General features: G+C 40.5%; 1 protein-coding gene across 1 annotated transcript in view; it reads right to left on the bottom strand.

The window, feature by feature from the left end:
• The window catches only part of LOC120061628 (opioid growth factor receptor-like protein 1), a 48429-nt gene extending 37225 nt beyond the window's left edge, over positions 1–11204 (bottom strand). The window contains exons 1-3 of the mRNA XM_039011531.1: positions 11070–11204; positions 3122–3190; positions 2831–2912 (exon numbers count right to left, since the gene is read on the bottom strand). Coding sequence (XP_038867459.1) covers positions 2831–2912; positions 3122–3190; positions 11070–11204 — 286 coding nt within the window. The remainder of the gene's footprint in view (positions 1–2830; positions 2913–3121; positions 3191–11069) is intronic.
• Positions 11205–12367: the final 1163 nt, after the last annotated feature.

The raw sequence follows: 12367 nt of genomic DNA on the forward strand, positions 1-12367 counted from the left end.
TGCCACCACAAACTACAGAAAACATTTAGTTGAGGTTATTGCTGCCAAAGTAATGTCAACCAGTTATTAAATCCAAGGATTCACATTAGAGGTCGACCGATTATGATTTTTTCAACACCGATACCGATTATTGGGGGACCCAAAAAAGCCGATACCGATTAATCGGACGTTTTTTTAATGACAATTACAACAATTCTGAATGAACACTTATTTTAACTTAATATAATACATCAATAAAATCAATTTAGCCTCAAATAAATAATGAAACATGTTCAATTTGGTTTAAATAATGCAGAAACAAAGTGTTGGAGAAGTAAAAGTGCAATATGTGCCATGTAAGAAAGCTAACGTTTAAGTTCGATGCTCAGAACATGAGAACATATGAAAGCTGGTGATTCCTTTTAACATGAGTCTTCAATATTCCCAGGTAAGAAGTATTAGGTTGTAGTTATTATAGGACTATTTCTCTCTATACGATTTGTATTTCATATACCTTTGACTATTGGATGTTCTTATAGGCACTTTAGTATTGCCAGTGTAACAGTATAGCTTCCATCCCTCTCCGCTACCTGGGCTCGAACCAGGAACACATTGACAACAGCCACCCTCGAAGCAGCGTTACCCATGCAGAGCAAGGGGAACAACTACTCCAAGTCTCAGAGCGAGTGACGTTTGAAACGCTATTAGCGCGCACCCCGCTAACTAGCTAGCACCCCGCTAACTAGCTAGCCATTTCACATCGGTTACACCAGCCTAATCTCGGGAGTTGATAGGCTTGAATTCATAAACAGCAGAGCTGCTGGCAAAATGCACAAAAGTGCTGTTTGAATGAATGCTTACGAGCCTGCTGGTACCCACCATTGCTCAGTCAGACTGCTCTATCAAATCATAGACTTAATTATAACATAATAGCACACAGAAATACGAGCCTTAGGTCATTAATATGGTTGAATCCGGAAACTATCATCTCGAAAACAAAACATTTATTCTTTCAGTGAAACACGGAACCGTTCTGTATTTTATCTAACGGGTGGCATCCATAAGTCTAAATATTCCTGTTACATTGCACAACCTTCAATGTTATGTCATAATTACGTAAAATTCAGGCAAATTAGTTCGCAATGAGCCAGGCGGCCCAAACTGTTGCATTCATTGCACGCAGAGTCAGGGTATATGCAAGAGAAGTGACACAATTTCACCTGGTTAATATTGCCTGCTAACCCGGATTTCTTTTAGCTAAATATGCAGGTTTAAAAATATATACTTCTGTGTATTGATTTTAAGAAAGGCATTGATGTTTATGGTTAGGTACACATTGGAGCAACGACAGTCCTTTTTCGCGAATGCGCACTGCATCGATTATATGCAACGCAGGACACGCTAGATAAACTAGTAATATCATCAACCATGTGTAGTTATAACTAGTGATTATGATTGATTGATTGTTTTTTATAAGATAAGTTTAATGCTAGCTAGCAACTTCCCTTGGCTTCTTACTGCATTCGCGTAACAGGCGGGCTCCTCGTGAGGCAGGTGGTTAGAGCGTTGGACTAGTTAACTAAGGTTGCAAGATTGAATCCCTGAGCTGACAAGGTAAAAATCTGTCGTTGAACAAGGCAGTTAACCCACCGTTCCTAGGCCGTCATTGAAAATAAGAATGTGTTCTTAACTGACTTGCCTAGTTAAATAAAAGGTGTAAAAAAAATTATAATAATTTAAAATATATATAAATAATAGGCGCCCAAAATGACCGATTTCCAATTGTTATGAAAACTTGAAAATCGGCCATTCCGATTAATCGGTCGACCTCTAGTTCACATACTTTTCCTACCCTGCACAGTGAATGTTTACACGGTTTGTTCAATAAAGACATGAAAACGTATAAATATTGTTGTGAACTAGATGATCAGATTATGACCAATTTATGCAGAAATCCAGGTATTTCCAAAGGGTTCACATACTTTTTCTTGCCACTGTATTTGTGTGTCCGTGTGACGTCATTATGTCCAGCTGTTTAAACTGTAGAATAAAAATGGAAATGCACCCTAGCAGGCAACTGTCAAATCTATTTTTCTATGCAAACTTCACAAGTTCATGGAAACACAGCTAGTGATGTGTTGGATTTGCCCCAACCATAAGGCTTCGCATTTAGGCCAAAAGTGTATTCCTTTGTGTTTTTTTTGCAATATTACTTTAGGGTCTAGTTGCACGTTTAAGAATATTTTTTATTCTGTAAATATAGAATTATTTTCACTGTCATTTAAGTCATTATTGTGGAGTCACTACAATGTTGAGCCATCCTGAGTTCTCCCATCACAGCCAATGAACTCGAACTGTATTAAAAGCACCAATGGCCTCATGGGAACATCCCTGAGCAGTTTCATTCCTATCCTGCAGCTCAGTTCAGAAAGACAACTGTGTCTGGGTGGTTTAATACATAATCCAGAGCATAATTATTAACATGACCATGCTTAAAGAGATGTCTGATTTGTTACTCATCACTGCCCTTCTTTACGACACTTTCAAAAATAATGTCAACCCCTATTATTCCATGTAACTTATTACTGTATGTGATTTGTTAAGACAAATTTTACTGCCAAACTTATTTAGGATTGCCTAAACAATTATGACATGTGTATTAATCGTTATACATACATAGAGTATTGAGTAGATTATTGACAAAATATATATATACATTTTAATCCCACTTTGTATGACAAAATGAAGAAATCCAAGGGGTATGAATACTTTTGCAAGGCATTGTATAGGTGATTACTCATTACACACATTTTATAGCCATTGAAAACTGATTAAATAGCAAGTGACCTACCATCAGGGGAGGAGGGGTATTCATTGAGATAGAATTTTAAATTAAACATTCTTTCTTCTGAGCATTCATCATCTGTTAGATTCTGCGGAGACACAGAAATAGCAGTCAGATGTCTAGACGACATCTCAAAGACTATTACAAGATGTAAGCAGATGTGTAGGGCCTGGAGTTCTGGTCAGGAAAAACATTGGGTCTTGGTAAGCCCAGGTTAACCTAGCTTTCCTGTCAAGTTCACATGAACAAAAACTCCAGGCCCTATTCCTGTGTAATAACAAGGGACCTTATACTTACAGGATACCCTCGTCTGTAGTTCTGCATGTCCTTCGCAGCCCTCATGTTTCTGGAGGAATTGTTTGACCACTGGAAGACATGGTACATCAGAGACACTGGATGTTACATTTGGCAGAAATCAATTGGCATTATTTGTCCCTTTGTGCACCTAAAAAGACTGACCTGGGTGTCAAGTCAATGGAACCGAAGAGGAGACAAGAATCATCCCATAGTTTCCCTGTTTGGCCAGTTGCAGAGAAGGACGACAGTGTAGGGGCAACCTGAACCAGCTCAAAACAGCAGCAGTTTGTGCATTCTACACATTCCACTGTTTACCTGTTACATTTCTGCATGGCACCCTGGTTGGTTGTCACCACTGACAGAGACTGGGGAATAATCTCAATTGCATACTCACATCCTTCTCAAAACCCATTGGATGAGAACGCCAGAAGACCCTCCCCTCTGATCTTCTCCAATGGGTTTTGAGAAGGAGGCAAGGAGAGAACACGAGGAGTATGCAATTGAGACTCCATGGGAATTCACATATTCACTTCTGATTAGCTAGCTACCTGGCCTAGCAAGCCTTTTAGAGACGTAGTTCAATCTACAGTACAAATCAAGTACACACTACTTCAGGTCACTGGTAGAAAGTGTTTGATGGCAACACATCTTCCCAATAGCTAATGTTAAAGGATAATTTTACCACAAATCCAGAAACTCCCAAGTGATTCCATATATTGAAACTAGTTCATTGGAGTTTGCCGCCTCCCCCCCTGGAGTGCAGAACTGAGACCGCTGCAAAAAGGGGTCACAAAATAAGTGACAATAATTGTGAGCAGGGTTTCCGCCACAAGATCCCAGTTGTTACCCATCTCCACTGCTGTGGCAGTCGGCTACATAAAATGATACAAAATAATTTCAAATATTTTAGGTAGGAAAGTACACATTTCTTGACTGAAAACCAATAGTACTTTTGCCAAATTGCTAATTCGGCCTGTAACCTTTCAATAAAACAATGAATTTGTCCACAGTTCACGGATTTGTGAATCATTCATTCACTGACAATGGAGCAGTGTGAGGCAGGCCTGCATCAAGCAACATCACAAGTCAAATGACCCGTTTTTGCAGTTGCCTCAAATCTGCTATCCAGGGAGAGGGGCAAACTCCACTGAACTGGTATCAATATGGAATCACTTGGGAGTTTCTAGATTTTGGGTTAACTTTTCCTTTAACATTATACAGTGCAGTCTGAAAGTATTCAGACATGACTTTGACATTTTGTTACTTACGGCATTATTCTAAAATTTATTAAATGGTTCACTATCTACACACAATACCCCATAATGACAAAACAAAAACAGGTTTAGACATTTTCGCAAGATTCATAATAAAAAATTATTTACATAAATATTCAGACTATTGAAGGTCCAAGACCTCAGCGGCCTCCATCATTCTTAAATGGAAGACGTTTGGAATAATCAAGACTCTTCCTAGAGCTGGCCGCCCGGCCAAACTGAGCAATCCGGGGAGAAGGGCCTTGGTCAGGGAGGTGACCAAGAACCCGATGGTCACTCTCACAGAGCTCCAGAGTTCCTCTGTGGAGATGGGAGAACCTTCCAGAAGGACAACCATCTCTGCAGCACGTGGGGGAGTGAATGATACATTTAGGGACAGACATAGAAGTGTACATTAGACTACAAGAGGAGAAGGCAACACGTAAGTGCATTTGCCATTCTGGTAAAAACAGGAAACCAAAGACATAAGACATAATGGCCAAAGCCATTATAAGCATAAAGGCTTAGGGTAAACTTAAAGTACATTGTCTAGGACAGGAAACTAAAGCAAGGCCATAAGTACATAGAAGAGCTGGAAAAACCGAGGTCAGAGGGACATACAAAGGAGGGGGCCAGCCAAATGACCAACAGATGGACTATAGGCATAATACATATTTATATTAGGACACTGAGAAGGTCCTGGCACCATTGTAATCTAATCAAGAGCGGATACAGGCGTTATTGGGCATGAACAAGCAGGAAGCCTGAAAATGAAAGACAATGGTAACATATGACGTATGAGAAGTAATTTAATTAACGTATGTGATGAACTCATGGGCTGTGTGTGTGTAAGAACAGAGCCAGTGCTTATGGAAGTGGGTCTTTCCGTGGACTGACACGGCTTCTGATATTTTATATTAAAAGCCTATATTGAATTTACAAGTTCTTGTAAGAGTGTTATATTTCTGAGACGATTATCCACGACACACGCCACCAATCAGGCCTTTATGGTAGAGTGGCCAGACGGAATCCACTCCTCAGTAAAAGGCACATGACAGCCCACTTGGAGTTTGCCAAAAGGAACCTAAAAGACGATGACCATGAGAAACTAGATTCTGGTCTGATGAAACCAAGATTGAACTCTTTGGCCTGAATGTCAAGCATCACGTCTGGAGGAAACCTGACACCATCCCTACAGTGAAGCATGGTGGTGGCAGCGTCATGCTGTGGGGATGTTTTTCAGTGGCAGGGAGACTAGTCAGGATAGAGGGAAATAGGAATGGCGCAAAGTACAGAAATCCTTGATGAAAACCTGCTCCAGAGTGCAGACTGGGGGCGAAGGTTCACCTTACAACAAGACAACGACCCTAAACACACAGCCAAGACAACGCAGGAGTAGCTTCAGGACGAGTCTCTGAATGTCCTTGAGTGGGCCAGCCAGAAACTGGACTTTGCGAACTGTGTGACCGTAATTAATTTGCCAGAATTGTACATAATTATGACATAACATTGAAGGTTATGCAATGTAATAGCAATATTTAGACTTAGGGTTGCCACCCGTTCGATAAAATATAGAACGGTTCAGTATTGGACCTTCATTGATATCGTCCTAACCAACCTGCCCTCTAAATACACCTCTGCTGTCTTCAACCAGGATCTCAGCGATCACTGCCTCATTGCCTGCGTCTAATGGATCTGCAGTCAAACGACCACCCCTTATCACTGTCAAACGCTCCCTAGAAGGATATTGCCCTCATTCCATCAGTAGAGGATGCCTGCTTATGCTTTAAAAATTGCTTTCCTCACCATCTTAAATAAGCATGCCCCATTCAAAAAATGTAGAACCAGGAACAGATATAGATCTTGGTTCACTCCAGACCTGACTGCCCTTGACCAGCACAAACATCCTGTGGCGTACGGCATTAGCATCAAATATCCCCCACGATAAGCAACTTTTCAGGGAAGTTAGGAACCAAGGCAGTTTGAAAAAGCTAGACTTTGCTTTCCTAACAGAAATTTGCATCCTGTAGCACAAACTCAAAAAAGTTCTGGGACACTGTAAAGTCCATGGAAAATAAGAGAACCTCCTCACAGCTGTCCACCGCACTGAGGCTAGGAAACACTGTCACCACCAATAAATCCACAATAATTGAGAATTTCAATAAGCATTTTTCTACAGCTGGCCATGCTTTCCACCAGGCTACCCCTACCCTGGCAAACACCTCAGCACCCCCTGCAGCAACTTGCCCAAACTCCCCATGCTTCTCCTTCACCGAAATCCAGACAGCTGATGTTCTGAAAGAGCGGCAAAATCTGGACCACTACAAATCAGCAGGGCTAGACAATCTGGACCCTGTTTCTAAAATGATCCGCCGCAATTGTTGCAAACCCTATTACTAGCCTGTTCAACCTCTTTCGTATCGTCTGAGATCCCACATGATCGGAAAGCTTCTGCAGTCATCCCCCGCTTCAAAAGTGGAGACACTAGACCCAAACTGTTACAGACCTATATCTATCCTATCCTGCTGATCTAAGGTCTTCGAAAGCCAAGTTAACAAAACAGATCCCCGACCATTTCGAATCCCACCGCACCTTTTCCGCTATGCAATCTGGTTTCCGAGCTGGTCATTGATGCACCGCAGCCCTGCTCAAGGTCCTAAACGATATGATAACCGCCATCGATAAAAGACAATACTGTGCAGCAGTCTTCATTGACCTGGCCAAAGCGTTCGACTCTGTCAATCACAACATTCTTATCAGCACACTAAACAGCCTTGGTTTCTCAAATGACTGCCTTGCCTGGTTCCCCAACTACTTCTCAGATCGATTTGACACACTGAACTCTGAGGGCCTGTTGTCTGGACCTCTGGCAGTCTCTACGGGGGTGCCACAGGGTGCAATTCTCAGGCCGACTCTTTTCTCTGTATACATCAATGATGTCACTCTTGCTGCTGGTGATTCTCTGATCCACCTCTACGCAGACGACACCATTCTGTATACTTCTGGCCCTTCTTTGGACACTTGACTAACCTCCAGACGAGCTTCAATGCCATACAACTCTCCTTCCGTTGCCTCCAACTGCTCTTAAATGCAAGTAAAACTAAATGCATGCTCTTCAACCGATCGCTGCCCGCCCGTCCAACATCACTACTCTGGACGGTTCTGACTTAGAATATGTGGACAAACACATAGGTGTCTGGTTAGACTTTATACTCTCCTTCCAGACTCAAATTAAGCATCTCCAATCCAAAATCAAATCTAGAAATCGGCATCCTATTTCGCAACAAAGCATCCTTTACTCATGCTGCCAAACATACCCTCGTAAAACTGACTATCCTACCGATCCTCGACTTCGGCAATGTCATTTACAAAATAGCCTCCAACACTCTACTCAGCAAATTGGATGCAGTCCATCACAGTGCCATCCGTTTTGTCACCAAAGCCCCATATACACTACCCACCACTGCGACCTGTATGCGCTCGTTGACTGGCCCTCACTACACATTTGTCACCAAACCCACGGGCTCCAGGTCATCTAATATAAATATAAATATCAGCACTTTTTTTGGACCTCTAATAAATCGGTATCGGCGTTGAAAAATCATAATCGGTCAACCTCTACTCTGGAGAGACCTGAAAATAGCTGTGCAGCAACACTCCCCATCCAACCTGACAGAGCTTGAGAGGATCTGCAGAGAAGAATGGGAGAAACTCCAAATACAGGTATGCCAAGCATATAGCGTCATATCTAAGAAGACTTGAGGCTGTAATTGCTGCCAAAGGTGCTTCAACAAAAGTACTGAGTAATGGGTCTGAAAACTTATGTAAATGTGATATTTCAGTTCATTTTCAATACAATTGCAAAAGTGTCTACAAACCTTCTGCTTTGTCATTATGCAGTATTGTGTGTAGTTTGAGCAAAAAAAACAATTGAATCAATTTTAGAATAAGGCTGTAACGTAACAAAATGTGGAAAAAGTCAGGTCTGAATACTTTCCAAACGCACTGTAGCTAACTTAGCTACCTAGCCAGCTAATCAACAGGGCAACAATGGCAAAAGTAGCCAGCTAGCCAATTAGCTATTGCTAGCTATCAACAATTTCTTCCCGCCAGACCTTGTCAATACTAATTAGCGTTAATATTGCCATAAATAATGTGCGTGTTAGCTAACATACTTTATTTTTCTAACCTGACTAATTATGTACTGACTAGTTCGGTTCAAAGGGATGAAAAGCTACTTCCAGTCAGTAATGTTAGCTAGCTAACTGGCTAAAGGCTAGATAGAGTGCTAGCTAGTTGGCATAGTTATATTCTCCTACATTCAATTCACATTTCCACAAAATTCAGAGTTTCCTTTCAAATGATACCAAGAATATGCATATCCTTGCTTCTGGGCCTGAGCTACAGGCAGTTAGATTAGGGTATGTCTTTAGGCAGAAATTGAGAAGGGGGGTACAACTAAAAAGTTAAGAGCCACGACGCACGGTCTGATAATATTAACACATATCACTTGCAGTACGGTTTTGGAAGAAAGAAATATATATTTTAAAGTTGATACACACCTTTATAGGTTTTGGTTTCCTACACTGCCATATTACTGCCCTTCACCGAAAACAGTACTACACAAGACTACATTTACCTGTGCTAATTAGCCATCTGCGTTCTTGTGCTGACGTTGCTTCCAGAGGCAGTTTGGAACTCGTTAGGGAGTGTTGCAAGTTGATTTTTATGCGCTTCAGCTGTCCCGTTCTGTGAGGTTTGTGTGGCCTTCTACACAGTCACTTGAGAATAACAGCACTTACAGTTGACCGGGGCAGCGCTAACAATTAGACCAACTGACTTGTTGGAAAGGTGGCATCCTATGACAGTGCCACGTTGAAAGTGAATGCACTCTTCAGTAAGGAAATTTTACTGTCAATGTTTGTCTATGGAGATTGCATGGCTGTGTGCTCAATTTTATAAACCTGTCAGCAACGGGTGTGGCTGAAATAGCTGAATCAACTAAGTTTAAAGGGTGTCCACATATACTTTTGTATATAGAGTGTGCTATATAAATGAATAAGGCTGATGGAACAGATAAGAATATTTAGCTAAAAATTGATAAATTATTATTTCTTCACATTTTAGGTGCAGCAATACACACACGGCGGTAGGCCTGTGTGAACGTTCCAAAATGCGCGCCGCACATGCGAGCGGTTTCATGGACAGAGATGGAAGTATCCATTAGAAACGTAGAAAGAGGGGGGATTTGAAGATGCAACAACTATCATGGGTTGATAATATTACTAGGATAATGCCTTTCAAAACAAATTTTAATTGGTCACATACACATGGTTAGCAGATGTTAATGTGAGTGTAGCGAAATGCTTGTGCTTCTAGTTCCGACCGTGCAGTAATATCTAACAAGTAATCTAACAATTTCACAACAACTACCTTATACACAGACGTGCAAAGGAATGAATAAGAATTTTTACATATAAATATATGGATGAGTGATGGCCGTGCAGCTTAGGCAAGATGCAATAGATGGTATAGAGTACAGTATATACATATGAGAAGAGTAATGTAGGGTAACATATAAAGTGGCATTGTTTAAAGTGACTAGTGATACATTTATTACATCACATTTTTTATTATTAAAGTGGCTAGAGATCGAGTCAGTATGTTGGCAGCAGCCACTCAGTGATGGCTGTTTAACAGTCTGATTGCCTTGAGATTGGCTGCTAGACAATGAAAGAGTTTTTAAAAAACCAATAGAACGCATATGAGTAAATCTTTCCCTCTGTTTCTATGGTGGGATTTTGGCTATAGGGTACTTTGAAGCAAGGTAAGACATGCCTCATAATATGAAGTAAAACATCCAAGTGTCAAATAATTAAGGAATTTTGCAAACGCCATCTCATGTACAATAGAAACACTGCTAACCACAGTGCTAGGTGCCTGCACGCTTGAATTAAAAGGAAACTGCACTCAAATTTCCCAGCCCTCAAGTGGTCTCCTGATGTAGTTCAAACATTGCTATGGTATTAGCACATACAATTGTATTTCTGTAAAAAAATAAAAAATAAAATTGACAGCCTCATTTATCCGTTTCAATAGTAGGCCTACTATTAGCCTACTTGCACAGTACTGCTTGGGTTGGCCTGACTGAAAGACCAATATAAATTAAATAATTTTAGGTCATTCTGAGTGCATGTCACTGTTTGTGATATATATATATTTTTTTTTACACAAGTCGCATTTCCTTCGCTGGGCGGGCCGTTTGGAAATGTTTTGGAAAAATTTGAGTATGCCCACTTGTCCAGGCACCACTACATCACTGGGGTACAGTAACTGTATTTGAGAAATGTTTTTGGATGTGATATGAAAGTGAAGGAATTTATATTTATAGAACTGTACTGCAATTGAGAATCGATTCACGTTTAGATTGAGTATTTGGCTACCAGAGCCAATTTGCCCTTTAAACTGATCATGCAACGCTAAGGTCCTTGGACTGAGGAGTAACGTTAGGCTTTTTAGTTGCCAATATTGAGCTTCCATTAGCTAATTTAACATACTGTCAATTTAGCTAATGTTAGCGGCCTATTGCTAGATTTTGCAAACTCGTTTCCCTTGTTAACGCACATATTTTTATAATTGACGTTAACTAGTTACACAAGGTTAAGAAAAAATAGAAAAATAGAAATGCAACGTACTAAACCTGATTTCCAATACGATTTAGTTCTGTCCTGGTTTGAAAGACGCATTTGGTTCTCTCCTGGGTCGTCTCCATCATCACTCTCTGTGTCCCAGGTTGAATCATACTCGCACACTAAATCGTCGTCCTCCATCATTGAAAAAACAATGTGGGCTTGAGAAAGACGAAAAGCGAAATCTGTTTAGATACGACAATTAGACATGAGTTGAGCTTCTAGCTCGACTATTTACGGCGACCAACCATCCCTCCTCCCGTTCATGCAAATCCATCGCCGTGTTTCGCTAATGTGACCACCAGATGAAATGGCCCCGTGCAGCTTGTGCCTGTAGGCTCGTTCGACAAAGAGCTCGCCAATTTGTATTCCCAAACCGGAAATGAGTTCTCTTGTTTCGTTCATCCATTCCTATCGGAAAATGAATGGGGAAAGAATAAGGTTTTGGGATAAAAAAAATAAAGTCTGAGGTTAACACAGGTTTATGAGATAATAGCAGTCAGTTAACATGACCTTTATGAATTATGAAGCCTTTTATGTGCTTTGCGTAATGGGTTTGATGCTCTCGAACACGGCCAATGCACGTCTACAGGCTGAGCAGCTGTTGAGAATAATGCGTTTTTTTGAGGACAGAATAACTTTTTTAATGGGGCTATATCGTGTATATTTGAGTAGCCTTGCTGGGCTTTTTGAGAAATGTCAAAGTCATCATCAACACCACCATCCTCATCACCACTAATGGCGTGTGGCATATCAGTCTCAGTGATATTATATTGTACTGAGTTAGGATAGGCTTATGCTTTCTCATTAATCAAAATGCTATTTGGAAAGTTATTTTCAGACTGTCCTGATATCTGTTGTTGATGTAGGCCTAGGTTAATTTGTTTTTATTGTATCCCGAACAATAATGATAATTCTTAAATAATAAAAATTAAGAAAATATTTAATTTTCATTGTCTGTGGTGAGACAATAATTCCTGTCTTACTGTATATATCATCCTCAAAACACACGTCTGCAGTCAAGCATGCACACATTCAGTACCAGTCAAAAGTTTGGACACACCCCTACTAATTCCAGGGTTTTTCTTTATTTCACTATTTTCTACATTGTAGAATGATAGTGAAGACATCAAAACTATGAAATAACACAAATGGAATCATATAGTAACCAAAGTGTTAAACAAATCAAAATATATTTTATATTTGAGATTGTTCAAAGTATCCAACCTTTGCCTTGATGACAGCTTTGCACACTCTTGGCATTCTCTCAACCAACTTCATGAGGTACTCACCTGGAATGCATT

The sequence above is a fragment of the Salvelinus namaycush genome, chromosome 16, assembly GCF_016432855.1.
Source record: "Salvelinus namaycush isolate Seneca chromosome 16, SaNama_1.0, whole genome shotgun sequence".
Taxonomy (NCBI): domain Eukaryota; kingdom Metazoa; phylum Chordata; class Actinopteri; order Salmoniformes; family Salmonidae; genus Salvelinus; species Salvelinus namaycush.